This window comes from Misgurnus anguillicaudatus, chromosome 22 (assembly GCF_027580225.2).
Source record: "Misgurnus anguillicaudatus chromosome 22, ASM2758022v2, whole genome shotgun sequence".
Classification (NCBI taxonomy): Eukaryota; Metazoa; Chordata; class Actinopteri; order Cypriniformes; family Cobitidae; genus Misgurnus; species Misgurnus anguillicaudatus.
The window spans coordinates 4,673,001-4,696,736 of record NC_073358.2 but is presented as its reverse complement, the minus strand read 5'-3'; the positions used below and the strand labels follow the sequence as shown (position 1 = coordinate 4,696,736).

Below are 23,736 nucleotides of genomic sequence, written 5' to 3'. Positions count from 1 at the left end.
AAGGGGAACGTATCTTGCCAAAGAAAACAGATTATTCACAAACAACTTCTACCTGCAATTAAAACTGTCCCTATTTAATGTTGGCAGGACACTACAGTGTTTACCAGTGGGGGTATGTTTACCTCTTCATCCTCAGACGACATGCTAGAGCCTAAAAACTCTAGTCCCGCAATATATGGACTCTAATAAACACTACTGCCATCTATCCCTCATCTCTAGGCAGACTAATTAACTCACAATGGCACACATTTAAAACTTGCTCTTCAGGATTCTGTACTGCCAGGCTGAGTCATTCAGAGTCATTCTGGACATGGGTAAGGGCATGGGCCTGCCTGTGACATTTTTTTAAAGGGCTTAATCTAGGTTTCTTATGGGCATAATTGCTGTCTTGCTTATCATCCTTTTGTTTTGCTGAACCTTTCATCAACAACATTTGTTCTCCGGAACAGTCATCTTCAACTTGCTTAATGTCTAAAGTCAAGTGTCTTTCTTGTTTGAGATTCCTTAATGCCGCTTGTGCACCCCTCTCCTTCACGGCTCGATAAACAGCATCATCTGGTAGGGCATCACCTTCTGTTGTTGAGTTTTCTCTGTGTGCTTCTGTTTCAAAAACTCCACCAGGTCTTGGATGAAAAGCCACTAGCTGGTGCTGTAGAGAGGGGTTCTTTAGTTTCCCTGCCACTCAACAGCGTTTAGTAGAGTCTGTTTTTGTTCTACTGTCAGCTGCTGAAATCTTCTATCCAGGTGGTCCTCATCAACATTTTGGTCTCTTAATTTCAGGCTGCAATCTCGAATCCAGTGTCCTTCCTTGTTGCAATACCTGCATCTTCCATGTTTGGTGTTTGCACTTGTGTGTTTGTGTTGTTTCACTCTCTTGTTGCTCGTCACAGATTTTGTTTGTAAGGTTCTCAGCTGGACATCTTGTGTTCTTTCAATCTTTGTTGACCATTCAACCAGCTGATTAAAAGCAACCCCAATGCTGTCCCAGTCATCATAACGAATTTTCAGAGCTTTAGAGATCTCTGGTTTCAGTGCATTTACAAATGCAGTTTTTAAAGGCATACCAGTGTCCTTGTTAAAATCCTCACTCTCATTCAAACCAGCATGTTCCAGCCAAGTTTGTTTAAAGCGATCTTCAAACTCTGTGACACTTTCCCCTGTCTTCTGCATGCAAGATGTAATTTTACCCCAATTAATCTCTGCAGGTTTTAATTCAAATAAGAATGTCTTTACGGCTTCCCATCCAGCTTCAATGTTCTCTTGAGACTCACCAACTTTGATGCTGACACTTTCAGTTAGCTTGTTTTGGTCACTGTCCCTCAAATTGACATTGAGAATGACTACGCCATCTAATGGATGTAGTGTGTAGATTTTGTGCAGTCTTTGTAGAACTTGCCAAACCTTCCGTGGATGCTTGTATACATCGGGCAGTTCCCTTGACCATTTGTCAATCTGCTCAGGAGTTGCTGGCTGGTATGTTCTATGTGGAACATATGTCTTCACCATTTTTGTCACAGTGCGAGTTTGTCTCTCTCCATTCTCCTCATACTCCTCCTCATTGTCAACTTCAATTTCAGTTCTTCTGTTTTTGACAATAACAGGAGCAAGTCTGACCATAGATCTGCTCTTTGGGACATAGGTGTGAATAGTTGATTTAGCCTCTCTATCTAAATCACAGTTTTCACAGTGATCATGTGGTAGCTCTCTCAGCAGAGCCATTCGTTGTTGATTTTCAGTAACTTCTTGTTCAGTTACTTGCTTGTTGCAGCTGCTAGATTCTTTAGTTGATGTCCTTGTTATAAAACAGTCTTTTGATTCCATTTGTTTGCAAATCAAATTCAACATCATCTCGTTCTGGTTTAACAGACGTTCTTTATCTTTCTCTTCATTTTCCAGTTGTTCAGCTAATGCTCGAACCTTAGCCTTCTCAGCTTCAATCTCACATTGTAGTTTGTCCATCTCACACTTCTGCCGGTGCTGTTGAATTTGTATGAGCAAAATCACAGACCATCCATCTTTTCTGGTGTTTGTCCTTAACCGCTGTATCTTTCCATAAGCCCTTTTGATGTCTGGCAAAGCCCATTGTCCACTCTCTGAGTGCTTGATACTGTATTTCCTACAGATGTCATCATGGCATGTCCTTATCTCCAGTCTTTTGTCCAAATATGCATTCAGATTTTCCATCATCTGATCAATGGTTACATTTGGAGGTTCTGTTCCATGCCGTTCTGTAGTGGGTCTCAGGTTAGATCCACAACCATTGTTTTTCATAGACTCAGCCATGGCCAGTACAGGAGAAGTGCCCTCAGAGGTGTGAAAACAAAATAAAAGGTGTTAGATCTGTTAAAGGTGCTTATTCAGACTGACCATTTGGAGTATACAGTCGTCAAACCCACTCAAACATAAATTTCTAAAATGTACTCTTAATAACAATAATTAGTTTGCGCTAACTTATTGTTTTGTTCTTAATACAACAATTAAGAATAAAATGCATCTACAGTTTGCACACCAATAAACATTAGACTTTACAGTTTAAACTCAACTTCTTTCTGAATCCTACTTCAGAATGTTTGTCACTCAGAACTTTCCATATCTTTCAATGGAAGGCAAATTGACTTAAAGTTTCATAATTTTGGTTCTAGACCATATTTTTCTAACCTTGTTAGAATCTAACCAAATAGTGGCTACTGATTAGCACCCAGTCAAGAATCCTAAAATCTTGCAGCAATATCAGTCCCAAACTATTTCTGTGACTTCTACAGTTTCTGGATGAATGGACTAAATTGTTCTTTAACAATTCCTACAGACATTTAGAAAAAGGACCAAGCTTCTACTTCTACAATCACTAGATGAACGGAATAAATTGTTTCTAAACAATTCCTACAGACATTTAGAGAAAGGACCAAGCTTCTACTTCTACAATCTCTAGATGAACGGACTAAATTGTTTCTAAACAATTCCTACAGACATTTAGAGAAAGGGCCAAGCTTCTACTTCTACAATCTCTAGATGAACGGACTAAATTGTTTCTAAACAATTCCTACAGACATTTAGAGAAAGGACCAAGCTTCTACTTCTACAATCTCTAGATGAACGGACTAAATTGTTTCTTAACAATTCCTACAGACATTTAGAGAAAGGACCAAGCTTTTACTTCTACAATCTCTAAATGAACGGACTGAATTGTTTCTAAACAAGTCCTACAGACATTTAGAGAAAGGACCAAGCGTCTACTTCTACAATCTCTAGATGAATGGACTAAATTGTTTCTTAACAATTCCTACAGACATTTAGAGAAAGGACCAAGCTTAAATGATTAACAATGCTACACTATGAACATTGGTCTGCTTAATTTCTTATGTAGTTCTTTAAGAGAGCTGATAAGTTTCACTCACCAATTGAAGATTTTTTTTAAGACAAAGTCATTAAGGTAGTTGTTTCCACAAACAAAGTCCCCAAACATAGTCGATTTGTCTTCAATGATCTTCAGAAACTAGAATCTTCCAAATTCTTCAGTTCTCTTCTTGTTGCAGTCATGAGTGCTCTTCTTATCTGTCTCTCCTGGCTGGCTCCGCCAAATTGTTAGATTTTCTTGAATTTGGCTGCTCAGTCTTTCATGGCTCGCCAACGTATTAGAATGTATCTAATACGTAAAATAATAAGCAGGACCAAGTGCATGTGGGGAAAAGAGATTTAATGAAGGTTCTTATGTAGCATTGTTCTTCAGGAGCGATGTTGTCGTGTCAACCTTCTACATTCTTAACCCAAAGTTCTGTCTGTGGGCCAGAACTTTATACATGATAACAAAAGGCCTACAAACCATAGAAACCTGTTAGGACCTCCTACAGGAGATTGGTCTATCAAGCGGTCTACACTGAGGAATGGTTATTCTTTGTTATTCACACTGATCAGTTTCTATAGGCCATTTGGTTCACACCTTCACTGCAGACATATATGTTAATTACATCAGGGCACAGTTGCAATGTTACACATCAGACATTGATTACACATGAAAGAAATATACACAAAATCCTTCTACATTCTTAACCCAAAGTTCTGTCTGTGGGACAGAACTTTATACAAGATAACAAAAGGCCTACAAACAATAGAAACCTGTTAGGACCTCCTACAGGAGATTGGTCTATCAAGCGGTCTACACTGAGGAATGGTGATTCTTTGTTATTCACACTGATCAGTTTCTATAGGCCATTTGGTTCACACCTTCACTGCAGACATATATGTTAATTACATCAGGGCACAGTTGCAATGTTACACATCAGACATTGATTACACATGAAAGAAATATACACAAAATCCTTCACAATGAAATTGAAATAAACAAACTGTCATTTGTTTTGGAATATTGTGGTATTTTGTTTTACAAATGCCTAATTTGTGAGCTTAGTTATATGTGCCTTCATAATCTTTAATCAAAAATGCAAATCTTCTCCCCTCCTCAAAACGATCTCTCTTTACTTCCAGTCATATGGTATGGCAGGTGGGCGGCGTTCGGGAAAAGATCTCTGCGATTAGCAAATGGCAACGTGACCCAACTTCAAATGATCTAATCAGATCTCAATGGACAATTCAAGTCCTGCCCTGACATTTTTCATTTTAGAAGCTGTTTCGCTCGGATGTACGTCACCACGGTGAAAATAAGACAATCGGTACTTCCATTTCATGCCAACTTTAACGTGCGGTGCAGATGTGGGTCAGGAAACGATGTGTCTAAAACCCAAGACCGTTTTAACTTGATTCTGTAAACACTGATAGGCAGCTGTTTTTAAACAATACGGTGCTTTATATTCACATTCTGTTTGAAGAGCGTCAAAGGTTTCTAGGTACAGGGCGATTTGTGGGTGTGGTTTTGGGTCGTGATCTTTTTCAAACGGGTTGGGTCAGGTACGGAATTAAATGAATGCTGCTATGGGATAATGGGTCAGGTGTTACTGTGGATTTGGGGCGGGACCCGTGCAGGACTCCTCTTATAAATGTTGTGAACAGTGGGTGTGCTGCTGTGTTAAAGTGTCCTGCTGAATGACACACATAGTTTCCTGGTATTGATTTCAAACAATGTGCCTTTTCCTACTGAAAACGAATGCATCAGTTTGTCTTATTTTTTTTATTTTGCATTGGAGCATCACTAGTGGTTACTTTAATTTATCAAACATTTTTTTGTTTGTTTAGCAGAGTAAAGAAACTCATACAGGTTTAAAACAACTCAATGAGGTTGAGTAAACAAAGATCAACAATCCTTTTTGGGTAAACTATCACTTTAAGTAACACATCGAAAAAGTCTAAACAAATATATATTTCAGATTTTAAAGATGGCGAGAGCGTTTCTGGGGCTTAAAAACGCAAAAAAGTGCCTCCAGAGTGGAAATCTTAAAAACGATCTACCGTCGCGTTCCCGTCTAAAGGGTAAAAATGAAAAGTCTGCTCACAGTGGCTCTTGTCGGTTACACGTTTACGTCACAGGCATCTGTGCAGCTCTGATAAATGTACAAGAGTCTTTCCAGCAGTTGTATGAAATATTTGCAGATGTGCGGACTTGGTGGTGTTGTGTGTCAGTGCTTCACATTGCCACCTAGCCACCTGGAATGCATACTACATCGAATATCACACACGTTTGCGTCACCATATGCACACAGATTTTCCCCTCAAAACGCTCGTATAAACGCGAAATAAAAAGTGATAACGCAACGCCACTTTTGCGTTTTTCTTTTTCAGATCGTTTCCTTGTAAACACAGCCTTACAGCGCATTCACACGGGGCATAAGCGTAAATGCTTCCCATTAACTTTTAATGGGTGACGTCATGTGTTGCCGAACTGAATTGTGGATCCGTCAGTGCCGTTGCTCACGGCAGAAGTTGAACATTTCTCAACTTTTCAAGCAGCAACGTGTGCATCAGCCAATCAGATCACCATATGCAAATAGCCTAGGCAGAGTCAGCCAATTATGTTTATAGAAGACCGGAGCATGTGTAGCGGCCACTGCGATTGGCCGCTGGCCACGCCTCAGACAAGCCCTCCGTTAAGCGTTAACGCTTACTCCCCGTGTGACTGCGCCGTTAGTCTAGGGCTAGTCTAATCCCAGTCCGGGAAACCGCCCCATAGTGTACTACATCCTTCATTTCTCTGAAAAATCTTTTGTTTTATCAGATTTAAAAAGGCAGATCAGCTGTACCGCTACTTTCTGAAAAAACCCTGCCCCCTCTCGAGGAGTACCTCAGGAAGAGCGAGTCACGAGCAAGCAACACGAACAAAAACATTGTTCCACTATCTCTGGATAACTTATGATTCACTACACTTTCTTGTTGTTTACATTGTATGCACTTACGTGCCGATTGGCAACAAAACATAGACATTTGATGCAGTTTTACTTACCGCCGGTGCCTCATGACCCGGTTCATTTCAATGAAATCCAGCTACTCAAATGCACCTGCCGCTGCTACCCCATATAAACAAACTATATCCATTGTTTCCATGATGCTGGGTTTATTGGACAGCTGCACACACTTAAATTTACCTCACAAACATCAACACTTCTCTGATGTTAATTTCATGTCAGCTCTTGTTTGGTGTTTGCATATTCATTATTCTGGTTTAAGTGCCCATATAAGGACTTCCACAGTACTTTAGCATAGAGATGCAAGATTAATCGTTAAAAGATTGTGATCTCTATTCAACGCTCCAAACGATCTTAATCCAGCATTTCTAGGATTCAGGTAATTATAATTTCAACGAGGAAAGGTAGTCGCGACAGTTCTTGCGACATGACGCAATCACTAACAGCGGCCGCAAGGAAGTATCATTTATTATTGTGCAAGCCAGATGTGCTCGTGTTCGCTCCACCGGTACAGGGTATGCTTTCGCCACGAAGTTAGACAGAAAGAAACAGAAATTAAAGAGAATAAGTGAGGCAGAGCAACGCGCAGATATGTCCAACAAGAACCTTGATGTTGTTTTAGTACCAAAAATAGGATCTTATTAAAGATCGTATCCTTTTCGAACTGGCTTTTAGCTCAAGGGGAAACATTGGCTGTGTCCAAATAACCACACTTGCTGTCTTTGCACTTGACCACTTGACTACTTGCATGACGTTTTCCTGTATTTGGCCCAAGTCAATAAACGATCTGGCTGCCCTGCGCTCTGATGCTCGAATGTATTCTCTGGAATCCTCTCATGCAGAGGTTTCCTCCTTCTGATTGGTTGCCGCCGAACGTTTCCGCCTTCCGTTTGGTTGCTGCCGAACTCCGTCATAGCTTATTACCATAAAGTTAATGTCAATCCATGTGGCAGCAGTCTGCACCAAAACGTATTCGTTTTTATATTTCTTTTTTGTTTTTTACTTAAAACTGTATATTTTTAAGTTTCTTTAAATAAAATAAATAGATAATCACTCTACAGTTAACATTAACTGAATTTAAATATTATCTAAACTTATCTGAAACTGTCAGAAGCAGAATTCTTTGCACATGTAAAAACTAATGTTAACCCAATGTTCAGGGGTTGTAAGTCTTTTAAAATAAAAAAGTTAATGAGAATCGTGATCTTTATTTTAAGCAATAGAATCGTGATTCTCATTTTATTCAGAATTGTGCAGCTCTACTTTAGCACTAAACTTGCCCATAAAAGAAATAAAGCGAGATTGTTACATATAAATCTCTCATGTTTTAACAAACTTGTACGAACCCTGGCGAAATGCATGGGTCCAACTGCTTTTTTGACACATTGTCTGTGTTTAGCATGAGTCGTCAAACTCTTAAACGGTGTTAATAAGTCAGAATGCGTAATAGAGCTTTACCCCCACTTCATATAAAAGTTATAAAATTAGGTTCCTAAGATCGTGAGGACTTGAATTCACTCGAGTCTCTGTGGGTAAACCTTTCACCGCTGTTTTATGTGCTAATGCCATAAGCTGTTTTTCTTTCAGTTTCATTTCAAAAAGATTTCGCAATAAGATAACCGACAGAATGAAAGCAAATGAAGAGTTTCGTTGCAAAACGAGATAAATCCATTTTTTAACATTTTTGACAAAACATGTTTTTTATTATGTTATCATGTTATTATTTGTTTTATGGTGCTACTTAGCTGTATTTTTTAAGTTATAAAGGTTTAAATCAAAACAAACCAACTGCAGTTGCATTGACATTAATTGGAATGCACAACCAAAAAACGCGATTTCTGAACAATTAAAAAAAGGTGGTTATCTCGTTTTGCAACGAAACTCTTCAAATCAACCTATAAAGCAAACAGCGTCTTGGTAAACATTGTAAAGTCTCTCCTATTTCTTCTTCTCTGCCTGTTTACTTCCTCTTTGGATCTCTGAACTTTTACCCACATCTGTCTCATGTTGTTGTTCTTCGAGGGAGATCAACTTTGGTAGTTCTTTCCAAAAGTTTACTGTACCTGCTGTGTCATCGCACCATACTGTATGAACTTAAGTGACACTGTTATCATGCTTGTTATTTTCCAAATCGGAAATGAATAACTAATAAATTTTTGCGGGTGATTGGGGTATTCCCATCACCCCTTTATCATTTTGCTATTTGTTCCTAGAATTCATATGGAATGTTAGCCATGTGTTACTGGAGGGGTGGTGAGGGGCCAGGAATTAAGGTTCAGGGAAAAGGATGAGGCACACAACTTCTGGGAACAATGATTCCTGGAAATGCACAAGAACAGATCTGTCACCCTTTAGTTGAACTCATTCTTTGTCTTTCTCTTACCGCAGCACGAGCTTTATATCAGGGCCTACCATAAGCTGAGTGACTTCCCAGCCGTGAGTATAGACCATATTAATCAATGCATTACTTATTCATTACAGAACCAAACTATTTCTTTGTGTGGCAGTAACACTTCTCATGAGTACATGAGTCTATGTGAGTTTGATTTCTGTTTTGATCATGTATGCACTCCCAGTATTTCACAATATCTGCTTACTTGAAATCTGAGGCAAGTGTGTGATTACTTTTAGCGTCTTATAAGTGGGTCACGGGCCTGTGGAGTTTTTCACTTGACTTAAACCAATCTCTAAAATACTTCATTCTGGTTTACTTTATTCTCTCCTCACACAGAAACAGCGTGACCAATGACTTAAAATCACTTGTTTTGAAACTGCGGTGTTTGAATAGGTGTACAAACGTTACCTTTTTTGTGAACACGCCACAGCAACGTGACGTGGGCACGTAACCCTCGATAGAGATGATAGTCTTAAATCTCTACCGGTTCACTCATTTCTACTGGGTTTATCATACCAACCGTTTATCGCCCACCCTTACTTAGGACAGTTTACTGAACTATCACTTGCTTGTACGGGCAAATGCTACATCATCATGAAAGTTTATACACTGTAAAAGTTGGATATACATAAATACATTAAAAAATACTTAAATTCAGGGTTGTGCAGATAGACGATAGTATTGTGTATTGATAATCGTCACGCATATCGCTTATAGCGGGCTTTCATGCCGATAGTTGGCGATAGTAATTATTATCATTATAGTTTCACATTAACATGCGCATTGCGTGCTTTTCCTTGTAATGCACGCAGATTCCTCGCGCGCACGTGGACTCTATGTGCGCGTCTTGGACTCTTGCTCGAACCAGAATGCGCGCGGCATGGACTCCTTCTAGCACTTGAACTTGTAATACACACGGCTCTGAAATTTTCTTGCACTAGAAAGGTTGTTGGGCACGCCGAGGGTTAAAACCAGCCAGTTTGTTCCCGCTCCCTGGCGCGCATGAACATTTTAGAGCGCCTGGCCTTAATGACGCGGATGGATTAATGGCATCAGTTTTAAGAAGGTTGCGGACAGTGTTGCCCTTGCTTTTTTGTCCACCAATCAAGTGACTTGTCATAAATAAGTGAAAAATTAACAAATAAATAATTGACTACACTACTGCCCCGCCCCCAGATTAGGGATGGGACGGTTAGCAAATTTCATATCATGATTATAGTGACCAAAGTTATCACGCTTATCAATATTATCATGGTTTTCCTAAATTGAGATGGAAATGTTCAAAAAGAACTGACACACACTGAAAACATTTTAACAAGTTTTATTTTTGAAAATCACCAAACAACAAATACAATTAGCAGCTATATGCACTTTTTTAAGCATAAACATTAAATCAGGGGTGTCCTGCCTTTTTTGTGTGGCAATCTACTTTTAAAATGATAAAGCCGACAAGACCTACCTGCTAAAAAACACTTTTTAACAAAACACTGTTACGTTTTTTAATAACACTTTAAATGTGTGTTAGGAGGACTATTTCTACGTTGAATTTAGTGCTGTCATCATTACTCCATTCTTTTTGAGGAGTTAAAAAAAATGATTGAGTACATGCCGAGTCCTTATAGCGGAGATGCGTTTTTGATTAAATAAACTAGAAAATGACAACATTATCAGAAGCATCTCTGGGGCTGTTTACACTTGGTATTAAGATGTGTTTTCATCGATCGGATCACAAGTGGACGAGAGAGACACATACTTTTACACCTGGTATTTAAATCCGTCTCTTTTGTCCACTTTCGACCGCTTCTGTGCTGAATACTATGAGGGAGTGGTCTGTGAGACGGTGGGCGAGTCTCTCTGCCGTCATTCAAACCATGCAAACTAATATTATGTCGGACTGCACTGCTTGTTTAGCAAGTAAACATGCTGCACAGTGTTTTGTACATGAGTATGTAAGAGCTTCGTTTGAATTTTCAGCGCAATTGATAAAATAGGATCGCGCAACTTTCACACGCTTTCAAAACGAAACTACGGAGATCAGCCGCTTAGTTTTATCAATGAAAGGCTAAAAATAGCGCTGTTCACCGAATGTTCACGCCAGAAGTCAACAAAAGACGTAAAACTTGTGCTTAATACCTCAGATTAGATAAATGGGCGGAGAGAAGGCGGTCGCGTGTGGCTGTTCGAACGCATTCAACAACATGTGCGTTCCACAACTCCAAAGCGATCCGATCGAAAGTGGTTTCGACCACCTCTGGATGTGGTTGAAAGTGGTCGAAAGTGGACGAGCTCAAAACGTTTTGAACACCGTTTACACCTGGCATTAACGTCGTCCACTTGTGATCCGATCGACGAAAACACATGTTAATGCCAAGTGTAAACAGCCTCTCTCTCTCTATTGCTCTCGTTCGGTCGGTCGCGCACATACACCGTGCGTGTGGATCAACTTCTGCATGAAGGCAAGAATGTGCATCCAAATTTCGGAAGTTAGACGATTATTTTGTAAGTTAATCCAACTTTCACTTTTTACAGTGTAAATTTAGGCCATGTCAATTTAAATATTTAAGCAAAGATGATGCAAAATGGACACAAAATGTTTGAGAAGTCCAAAGTCTGTGCCCGGCAAGCTCCATCTTAAGGCTTCAGACAGCGTGCAAATACTTTAACGTTTCCTTGCATTTGAAAAAACATTATTTACACAAAATTAGTTATCTTTCTAAACATAGTTGTGTAAATGTTAACAACCCAGGAAAAGAATGCATGTGCAAGTATATTGGATCCGTGGATTACATAGGTCTTAAAGTGACAGCACATTACCATAATGATCTGAAACGAAATCAAATTGTAACCATATACAAAAGAATCGAATTGCCAAATTGTTCACAATTTAACTTCTATTTTTATTTATTAAACAGCTAATAGTAATCATTATACAAAAATCAATTGACTTAAATATTGCACAGTTGGATTTCAGTTTTGATCGCAATAAACCTTTAAGGTAATGCAAAACCCTGTCAGATTTTATTTATATGATGTACGCTTGACAGAAACGTATCCCTATATGGAGTTCCCACATATGCAACAAGTCTGAACATTATTATTGTTTTGCTAACGTTTCACCAATGTTTTTCTTATCAGATTAAAGACCTGGAGACTGAAGCTCGCTATAGCAAACTTGTAAAACAGCTTCTCGATGATCATAAAGATGTCGTCACGATGCTCGCTGAGGGATTCAGGGAATGTCGTAAACACATTGTGGTAAAATATCAAACTCTGTTATGTCCACTTTATGAAATGTAGTTGCATTTATGCATCTGCCAGATTTTAATCCAAAGCGATTTACAATGAATTCAGTATATCAGTATGTGTTTTCCCTTGGAACGAACCCATGACCTACTGAGCTACAGAATGACAAGTGAGTTGTGTTTTGTTTCGTTTGTTTAGGTTGAGAATCTGGTTCGTAACTTCTTGGACACAACGTTGACGTCTCGTCTTGGCATCCGCATGCTGGCCACACACCACATTGCCCTACATGAGGATAATGTACATCTTTTGCATAGAGCTTTAACGCCCCAGTTCTGTACTTTTTAGGACTTACGAAGGTTTTAAATATTTCACGGTGGATTAAAAAAAAAAGTGTTGTATGCCAGACAGAAATTATAATTTGCTTTAAAGAGTCTAAACTCTGCAATACACCTTTAAAATACCCATGTGCACATGAATCTTACTGGAACAAGAGCAATGCATTCTTCAATCCTTGACTTAAGCACAATGACGTAAGCATCTTGTACAAGCAGCCAAGTGGGCCATCAATAATCCCCTAAAAAGTAACTCTTCTGTGCTCCCACCTGCTGAAAAAGGGTAAAGAGACACGCCATAATAAAGCACGCCTCTAAAGACTCCCAAAATGTTTTGGTATAGTAAGAACTTCTTGTCTGTTTTCAAGGATAGGATGTGCTGTTAGTGTACATCGATTGTAGACTCATCATCGCGGTGCGTCATGGGATTGAATGAGTAGATATGAGTGGTTTTGGACTACACTGTCAAAAATAAAGGTACGAAGCTGTCACTGGGGCAGTACCCTTTAAAAAAGGTCCTAATATGTACCATTTAGGTACAAATATGTACCTTTAAAGGTACATTTTGGCAGTTCAAAGTACTAATATGTCCTCTTTGGGTACAAAGGTGTACCTTTTTGAATGGGTACTGTCCCAGTGACAACTTTTGTACCTTTATTTCTGAGAGTGTATATGGGTTGTTTCAAACTGCTTATTTGTATGATTAGTATGCTTGTACATAACTTGAGCAATTTTTCTATCCACCATTTTAGCCGGACTTCGTAGGCATCATATGTCGACGCCTTTCACCTAAAAAGATCATTGAGAAATGGGTGGATTTTGCTCGGTGAGTACGTCCATCTTGTTTGCATCTGTCCACCTTGCATCCTGCCTTTTTGCATATGTGCTAATTTTAAAGGTGCAGTAGAATGAAAACTAGGCAATGCATACCTAGGCGTAGATGATTAATAAGAGATCTGTACATGGTAATGATATATTATTAGCTTCAAACAAGATTGTTTCCTCCTCCTTATGTAAACCTTGTGCATGCAAAAGACTGCTGGGAAACAGGCCAATCTCAACATAACACCAACTGTGTGACCTTACAGTCGAGATGTACACCCAAACATTAAATTACACTTTAAATAACAGTGTTGTGGTAAAAACAAAGTTGTGACTGCTGAGTTAACATTATATGCTAGTTAATGCTATATGCTAGCATTTTAGCTGAAGTTCTAGTATTGGGGTTACAGTTACGTTCGCAGGTCCATACTGAAAAAACATAAATTTACCACTGAAAAATTTTCATTAACAATCTCCAAACAATTGATTATTCCTCAAAATTCATATCTTTGTCTGATACAGACTCAAACATAGGATCTGTTTACACTCACACAGAGCTACTGAAGGAGCTGCTCTGAGAAACAACCAATCAAAGCAGGGCTCAACATTATTATTCATGACCTTTTCTTAAGGTTATAGACCATTTCATTTTGGGGACCTAGGGTTGTAAATCGACATTTTTGCACTTATATATAAACGCATACCTTTCTCTGGAGATATCAGAGAGCAATGTTACATATTGTATCAATGCATACTTTGGCACCTTTAAAGGTTTCTAGGCTTTATCAAAAGGTCAGCCCTGTTTATTTGTATACTACGTTTGCCCAGGAATAAAGGTCAAAGCCAAGATTGTTCATTTGTATGTAATTTAACAAGATAAGTGTTAAAGGTCACATTTTAAACTAGTGTCTAACATGTGTTTTATGAGTTACATAGGTTTAATGTGTAAACGGTCAGGTTTTGCTTGTCTTTAGGAAAATTTTGCAGTATACTGCAAAGATGATTTTCAAGAAAAATTTTTCTTGGTATTTCTGTCTTGTTTTCAGTGGAAATATCTAGGAATTCTTGAATTGGGATGCTTTTTCTTGATGAGCAAGGTGACCCAGGAAGATGGATCTAGTTTTTGGACCAAAAATGTCAAATTACAGTGATTTTGTGCATAAAACAAACAATAAAAAAATCTGCCAATGGGGTAAAAAAAAATTATTGAATCTTTCTTGAATTTAGTGTTTAAGAAAAATGTTCAAGATTTTTTTTGCTTACCCCATTGGCAGATATTTTTGATTTTTTTATGCACAAAATCAATTAAATTTTATATTTTTGGTCTAAAACTAGACTTCTTGGGTCGTTTTGCAACTTAATTTTTAGATATTTTTACTGAAAACAAGGAAAAAAAACTAAAAAAAAAATCTTAAATAATTTTTTGCAGTATAAATTATGTTTTTTCAGCTTTGCTACTGTGAAATCACATTATACTTTGCATGTACATTATTACTACATTATACTTAAATTACAGGGTGTGTGCATAGTTAAATACTTGAACACGTTTCCTGCATGTTGTTTAACCCACCACAAAACGTTCAACGTAGACAAGAGAAAGACGCAATGCCAATACATTTTAAAAAAAATATAAAATAAATAATTGGCTGGAAAGCTCTTAAAGGGACACTCCACTTTTTTGAAAATAGGCTCATTTTCCAGCTCCCCTAGAGTTAAACATTTGATTTTTACCTTTTTGGAATCCATTCAGCTGATCTCTGGTACCACTTTTAGCATAGCTTAGCCTAATCCATTGAATCTGATTAGACCATTAGCATCGTGCAAAAAAATGACCAAAGAGATTTCCTAGCTATATCTGCCTAAAAATTGCAACTTTTAATTTTCTGTCAGTCTTAGTACAAGATGTAACTACAGAAGAGTCAAGCTGTAAACAGGAAAAATATCAAAACTCTTTGGTTATTTATTTTTTAGCACTATGCTAATGGTCTAATCATATTTAATGAATTATGCTAAGCTATGCTAAAAGTGGTACCGCCAGACCTGGAGATCGGCTGAATGGATTCCAAAATCAGCCTATTTTCAAAAAAAGGTGTAGTGTCCCTTTAAAGCAACTGCAGTATCCAATCAGATGGCAGTCTGTTTTCTTTTATTTACAACAGCGTCTCAATAACTCCTTGCATGTTTAGAGCTTTCTGCCAACAATTACTGACTGTTTAAAGTCTTGTGAGAGTAGTCGGGTCACAATGCATGGTGTGTACAGTATGTGGTCACGAGTTTCAGCCTTGGGCTCTTGAGGAATGTGCAGTTGTTGAACACTTGTGGATTATTGAGTCTGCTTGACTCTCCACTGTTTTCATTCAGTACGTTTTGTTCTTCAGAACCCAAACAGTGTTGTTTTGGGTTTTCTGGTTACTATTAGAGATCGACCGATATATCTGTTTTCCGATATTTTCCCCGATATTTGCGAATTTTCCGATGATCGGATATCGGTTTTGTAATATCGGATTGACCGATAAACGAGAGAATTGAGAATTGCGCGCTGGACGCATCTGAGGAGAGGAGCTCACAACAGCAGCAGCAGCGTGCACAGCAAATATGACGGCAGAGTGACGCGACTTCATTAAAAGGACTTTGAGTATACTTACTTTGCATTTGAGGCATTTATAACACAGCTTATTTGTGCATTAATTTATGTTATGTTAAATAAGTTTATATTAAATGCAATGTATGCAGCTTGTCCAAGAATAGAGATGAACTCACAGTCACGCTGGCTGATCCATAAAATCCGGTCCCAATAACGACGTAGCTTTGCATGAATAAAACAGCCATGAATTAATGCTTTGTGGAATTAAAAACGCTAAATTAAAGTCGTTTTTCTGTTATTTATGCTTATCATTAGCATCGTAAAATCACGTTCATATTGCTGATCACTTACCGGGGTTGAAGGCTAAAGCACATCTACCCCTTTTAACAAGATTTACCCTAAATTATATTAACACACAGTCACGCTGGCTGATCCATAAAATCCGGTCCCAATAACGACGTAGCTTTGCATGAATAAAACAGCCATGAATTAATGTTTTTTAATTAATGAAATTAAAAACGCTAAATTTAATTCGCTTTTCTGTTATTTATGCTTATCATTAGCATCGTAAAATCACGTTCATATTGCTGATCACTTACCGGGGTTGAAGGCTAAAGCACATCTACCCCTTTTAACAAGATTTACCCTAAATTATATTAACATTTACCAGATAAACATTATTTTGCTAAAATATCTAAATAAATGTCTGTGGATATTAATTAATAATTTATTAACTCCGCAAGCGGTCACAGTTTGATACAGTAAATGCGTGAGTAAATGCATAGATAACAGCGCTGTCAACAGCCATTTCATAAGCTATAACAACTAAATATTAATTATTCTGACATCAAATAACATTACCAGTTAAGAAATTTAATGATATATAAGCCGTTTTGTTTGTTACTTTCCTGAATGTATTATTCCAGTCAGTGATATTATTTGTAAAATCTCTTTGCTAACTACTGGTTGGATTGCTGAAGGCTACAGGTTGTTGGTCAAAACAACGATATCATATCCCAAAAAGGCACTTAATCCACCTGTTTTACTCTATAAACTATGTACAAGCAGCCAACTCCGCTATACTTTTCTCTCTCCCGCTCCATTACCTGCGCAGCGTGAACTTTGGATCAGTCCATTTCTGACTAAATGATAGGGGTGTTTGGAATAGTCCATGTATTGGTAATATAGTTTCTACATTATTCATTAAATTAATATTATTCTTCACTCTTTTAGACCCCTCTATTTATGACTTTGTATGCAAAGATAGAGTGATTGTGATGATGATTATTATTAAAAGGGTTTGTTCAGTTCAGAAGTGTTGTAGTAATTATTATGTCAAAAACAGAACTATAACAATAAATAAAAATCGGTTCAGCATATCGGTTATCGGGCACATAAGCATCCAAATATTTGTTATCGGCATCGGTTTTAAAAAATGAGTATCGGTCGATCTCTAGTTACTATGGGAGTGGTTTGTGACCGCCTCTTCAAACTTCCAAAGGACCCAAAGGTGTTAACGGATAACGAAAACAGCAGTGCTGCACCATGCGTTTTTGAGGGAGCACTCTGAGGGGAAAAGTGGACAGGGTCTTATGCGTTTTCCATTGTCCAACCCGCCTCTCCCCTCATTTGATTGGAAAATGAAAAACGCATATGACGTCGGCCATTTTTTCGCTCTGAACGTTCCTATAAAAACGCATGATGTGGCAGGTAGCTTGCTGCCCATAGAAAATCATAAAGGTCGCCTGCAACTGCCATAAATGCGTTTGGTGAGATCGGCCCCTTTAATGGATTACTTTTAAATGATGTGTAATAACTGATAATAAACTTGTGTAATAAGCTTGGTTTAAGTTTTTGGGTGAACTGTCCCTTTATGGGTATATTTTAGATCAGAATTAGAATTGAGATACCTGTAAGACACGCATAAATCTAGAATACATTTTGATATTTTTGTTGACTTTTTTTAATGTAAAATATTAAATATGATCTCAGTTTAGTCTTTTGTAAGGGTAAAGGTCAGGCTTCTCTATTCACATTGTCCCACGGGTAACAGAAGTGGTTTCTGCTTGCCTGTCTTTTTTCACTTCACTGGTTTGACAGTGAGCTTTGATTAAGCCACAGAGAGCCCAGCTTTTGTCAAGTCTCTGTAACCTGAACATGGCTGGCTATAAAGCAGACGCTTTCATTAATTAGTGTCAGGTTATTTTTAAATGGCTTTAAACATAATGAAATGCTCAAGAGACTGCACTGTTTCAACAGCCCTCTTCAAATATGGAAATCTTATTCAGTTTATTCACAGCAATGATTTCTTCATGCGTCTGATTTTGTATATAATTTCTGTACCCAACCTGTCAAAAAGCTTTTATATGTTTTAAACATGATTTATAGGCCATCACATAGTAAGGGAAAGCAATTTATCCTTTAGTGCATGTACTTTATTACATATTACTTAATACTTCTAAAAACCTTGGTGATCTTTATGAAGTTTGTTGAGAGAATGGTTAGGTTTTTTGTTAAAGGTGGCTGCTTTAAAGAAGCAAGAATAATTTTGATATAAGCAGTGTGATCACTACATTAAATCTACACTTGCATTTTTTTGTTATTTTAATTACATTTAAAATTGTCTACAGTGCTTTTTACAATTTTGCATTGTTGCAAAGCTACTTTACAGAAAATTTTACTTTTTTTAAAAAATGTTTTTTTTTTTTTTACAAATTTCTAAAAGTATTTTACTTTACAGAAAACATTTTATAAGAAATATTTTATAGTTTGGATGACTTTAGTGGGTTTTTGTTTTTTATTTTAAAATACTTAACTTTACTGAAAAAATTTAATTAAATAATAATAAAAAAGGTAAAGTCATCAAAACTATAAAATATTTCTTGTAAAATGTTTTCTGTATAGTTTTGATGACTTCACCAATTTCTTTTCTTTTAGAAATTGTTAAAAAAAAACTTAACTTTACAGAAAACATTTTACAAAAAATATTTTTTTTATTGTTTTTTCCTTTAAGAGTTTTTTTACATGTTACTTTATAATTTGTTTTGAAGAAATATTGACTTTACTGTTTTTTTATCGTATTTTTTCTTTTAGATTTTTTATTGTACTTAGGGCTGCAGCTATCGATTCTTTTTGTAATCGATTAATCTAGCACTAAATCATTCGATTAATCGAGTAATCTAATAAAATTTTTGTATGTGTTTTTAAACAACCAAAACAAATAATGCATAACGAAAATGACGTGGCTGTAAAATGTTCAAGCATTTGGCTTTTATTTCTAAAAAACAGAGGTATTTGGCTCCAAAAAATAAGCCTATTTATTTCAATTTTTACCCATTTAGTGTTTATAAGTGCCAGTGCCAACAATTAAGCACTTTAATGTATTAATATGCACAACAGGTTTCATGCTGTAATCTAGCCCTGACATCAAAGTAAATATCTGGTTTATGTACATTTCTACACTTGCAGCATTTACAATTAGGCTACTAACATATAATATATCATTTCTGGGGTGAGCCTATTTGCTATGATAACAACCTGTGTGTGTGCGCTCACGTTCACCTGTGTTTGTTTGTGTTTGCACGCGTTCTGCTCGTGAGGAAGAGTGACACCCCAGTCAGACGTTCAGTTGCTTCATTGCATTTTGGTACGGCAGAAATAAATACATTCCTTTTCAATAGAACGCTGCATTTGGTTTGCATCACTTGCATTGCGGTGCATTTTAGGTTAAGAATCCGTTCGAAAAATCACAACATCACGTCCCGCTATATACAGTGAATGCATGCTGAAATTATTGTTGCGTGACTACATAAAAGTTTAAGCATATGTGATGCATTGCGCGATCGGTCTGACTCGCGTGAGAGAGAATAACTTCATTATGCTAAACTCCAATAAGACAAAGATTATTATTATTATTATTGAACAAAATATGTCAGATTACAAGTTGCCCATATATAATTGCACTGTGGTGCCGTTTTTTGGTACACACACCTGTAAAGTGCATGCGTGTGTGTGAAGGGGTTCTTTTTTAATCTATACTCTCCTGCAATTGAACGTGAACATTTTACTACTTAAAAGCATCAAAGCTAAACATCATATCTAGTCAAACCGCATAACGACATCGCTACAAATACAGTATGGGATTAATATCAGCGGAAGCTACGTTACCTTGATTGATCGACGCTTGGTGAAACGGCAGTGGATGTTTTCGGTTCAGATGCTGAATGTAATGATAATGTAATGATCCCAAACTTTAGACATTCTCTCTCTGCCGTTTATGGACATATTCGCTCCGCCATCGCGCCAACTAAATTCAAAATGTACCATGCGCTATGATATGCTTCATGAACATTGAACAACGGTCCGTGTGAATCAGATCTCGGCGCGTGTAGTGCGCGTCATAGGAATTTAACGAGGCCTCAAGGAATTTTTTGAATCGAGTAACTCAATGAATCGTTTCAGCCCTAATTGTACTTTTCAATATTTCTTCCAAAATGTTTTCTGTATAGTACAGAGCCCCTAAGGGGACATTGAGCAAAAATTAAATAAAGTTTAGTTTCGCGTGCTCGCATGAAAGCATGCGAAACTAAACTTTATAAAAAAATTCTGCACATGAATGTTTCGTTTGAACACATGAAACTAAACTTTAGATTCTTTTACTCCAATGTCACCTTTGGGGCTCGTTTGAATAGTTTTGATGACTCTCTTTTTTTATTTTAGAAATTGTAAAAAACTTTACTTTACAGAAAATGATGACTTTACAGTTTTGATGACACTTTTATAAAAAAAAATGTTACTTTTTCCAGTTTTTCCCCACTATTTTATAGTTTTCACGATTTTACATTTTTTTAAATATTTTTTTATATTTTACTTTTAACATTTTTCAACTTAAATTTTTTTATGTTATAGAAGAAATATTTAATAGTTTTGACGACTTTATCATGTGTCTTGTGATAACTACGTTTGGGTTTAATATCTATCCTCATATTGTACACACATTTTCTGCAGGCGGCTCTGTGAGCATCAGTATGGAAACTCGCCACGGGTTCGAATCAACGGCCATGTGGCGGCCCGTTTCCCTTTCATTCCTCTGCCTCTGGATTACATCCTGCCTGAACTGCTGAAGAACGCCATGAGGTAACATTTAAGACATGTATAGATCAATGAATCTAGGGCTGCAACAACTAATCGAATAGTCTATAATAGTCAATATTATTTGGTAATAAAAATTGTATTCAACAAATGTCTTTACCGATTTGTTTGGTTTATGCCATCACTTGCCCACCGCCCCATGACAACTGAGTGAGCTCCACAACACAGAACAGCAAGAGTTGTATTATGACGTGAGGCCGCATGTTTTATTTTTAATAAAAGTTTAATATCTTTGTTTAACATAAGTGACTGGGGCAGTTGTGGCCTAATGCTAAGAGAGCCGGGCTTGTAACCCAAAGGTTGCAGGTTCAAATCTTGCAGCCCGCAGGTCGTGAACCAATGGCAGTGGCTGTGTGAACTCTGTGATCTGTCAGTGCATGAAGGATTTTCCATTGTGAGGCTTTCATAATTAACCTTGGTTTAAGGCCAGGAAAATATATTATTGGCTTTCCTTTCCTGGTTGTGGTGGGATTGTTGGGAGCTTGCCATGACCTCTGTCCCCAAAATCACCTAAATGGAGCCATCATAATGACAACTTTGTATTGGTGGCCATTATAAGGATATTTAGGTAGTTTTCCTTACTGGCCTTCTTAAACTTGGAGTTGGAAAATAAACTGCAGTTGTACATTTAGGGGAAAGCCTTTGGCCTGAGTTGTCAAAGGCATGTTGTAATAATTTTGGTCACCACTGTATAAAACTGTAATCCAGGGGGAAAAGTATTATTTTAAGGATATTCTTTTTATTGGAAAGCATTATAAAAATCATTGATAACATTGATATTACGACCCACAATTTAGCATGCACCTTTATAATAATAATCTGTGCTGTTTAAAGCAAACTGAAACATGTATTCAAAAATCTACATAAAACACATTTTGCTCAATATGTTACTCGCCCTCGACGTTTGTTACTCTGAAAATAAATTATATCTGCAGCTTGTTGTGGAGAACTGCGTAAGCCAAAATTAAGCGTTTTAAAATGAAAGTAAAAATAACAAACGTGAGTCTGCTGGCGCCCTTTGCAGGTGTTTGTTATATAAAATAAGAAACCAGCATAATGTGTTGTATTGTACTGTACTATATTATATTATATTATATTTTTTTATTTTATTTTATAATTGCATCGTCATTAACATCTCTCATTTTAAAGGTTATTGCTCACTTTTTATTTTTATTACTAAAAAAAGATCAATTTGGGGACGGTGTGTTTTAGTTGAAAAATTTTAAAATTGTTTGATTTCAGTTTCCCATTCAAATATTTTATCATCATTAAGGATATCTTAAAAACTGTAAAAATCATTCTTGTGAACCTAATCTTGTCTCATCTCATGTAGTAACTGTCTCGTCACACTCCTTTTAATGACACAAGAAAGCTGAACCTCCTGTGTTTCTCTATGGCTGTTATGCGGTCTTCGCAACGTTCAAATAAGGTCACCCGCCTGTTGTTGCTTAAACTTAGTCTGCCAGATTTTATCATGATTTATAGCTCTGATGGTATGAGACTGGTTTTCTGAGCCATCCAAACAATGTGCAGAGTAATTTAAAAAAGAATGTTTGTCTTATCTGTTTTCTGTTTTGTTCTATTCATTGTTATTTACCACATGTAAATAGATTCACTTTCTGTGTTTGCACTACATAAAAAATAGGGGATAATGACTTGTTAAAGTGTTAAAAAGCATATTCATGTTTATTGTACATTAAGTTTATTAAACTAAATATAAAAAAAAAGAATACAGGCGGCTGCTAAAATCAACAGACGCACAATAGCGCTTTTAGGGACGGTTTGCCAGACAGGGATTAGACTAGTCCTAGACTAGAACATATCTTAAAATACATCAGTGCCCTTTGTTTTGCCTCAAAATGCAAACAACAAAGTAATGTTTTAGTAAGGCATGTTTGTTTAAACTATTTATATGTCTGGGAAACCACATCATAAGCTATTGTTTACCAAACCCTAATCATTAATTTTTTGGGTGCTTAACAGGGCCACTATGGAGAGTCACCTGGACACCCCTTACAATGTGCCTGATGTGGTGGTCACCATCGCCAACAATGACACAGACTTTGTCATCAGGTGAGTTTGTTAACAGGTGTTGATGGCATTACCACCTTTATTGCTAAACACTGGTGAATCTTTGATTTTGATTATGACTATAGCTGCGTTTCCATTAGACTTCTGCAAAACTTTAACGAAATTTTCTAAATGTCGGCAAAAGACTATTGCAAAAACAAGGTTTCAGTCGCATAAGTCATTCCAAATATAACGTTGACTGATGTTGGTAGGTTTACTAATATCACATTTACCGCACTAGGCATTATTTTTAACCGAAGAAGAAGTAATAGTGTTATCCAAACTAAGGCTGTGTATAGCCAACAATTTCCTAATACGATTTAGTAACTATTATTATTATTAATAATAATAATAATAAAAATAATAATAATAATAATAATAATAATAATAATAATAATAATATAATAATAATATCTGTTTATTGTACATTAAATATGCAGTGTTGTAACAGTTGTGTTTTTGCCTTTCATTTATTAGCTTTTGCTGTAACTCATAGAAATACTTAAAATTAAGTTAGTACTTAACTTATGTTTTTTCAAAGCAGTTTTACAAAGATAGTGCCTTACTCGAGAGACAAATATAATGCCTAATTTAAATATTCTATATCTATGAATATATGTATAAACATGCAGTCCGACTTAATACTATTTAATAGAAATCAGATTATTAATGTGACAGCTATAGTTTGAAGTAGCTCTGTATCTCTTCTCTAGATGTACACTTTTCACATGCAGCTCTTTGTCGTGTTTCTTCTCAAATGCAATATTACTGTTTTATAAGAGAGTGGCT

The 23,736-nt window shown here is 36.8% G+C and overlaps 1 protein-coding gene across 1 annotated transcript in view; it reads left to right on the top strand.

Annotated features, from left to right (window-relative positions):
- Positions 1 to 23,736, top strand: part of bckdk (branched chain ketoacid dehydrogenase kinase) — a 36,851-nt gene that overhangs the window by 8,946 nt on the left and 4,169 nt on the right. Inside the window, exons 4-9 of the mRNA XM_055200498.2 lie at positions 8,739 to 8,786; positions 11,881 to 12,000; positions 12,187 to 12,285; positions 13,073 to 13,146; positions 20,734 to 20,862; positions 22,861 to 22,950. Coding sequence (XP_055056473.1) covers positions 8,739 to 8,786; positions 11,881 to 12,000; positions 12,187 to 12,285; positions 13,073 to 13,146; positions 20,734 to 20,862; positions 22,861 to 22,950 — 560 coding nt within the window. The remainder of the gene's footprint in view (positions 1 to 8,738; positions 8,787 to 11,880; positions 12,001 to 12,186; positions 12,286 to 13,072; positions 13,147 to 20,733; positions 20,863 to 22,860; positions 22,951 to 23,736) is intronic.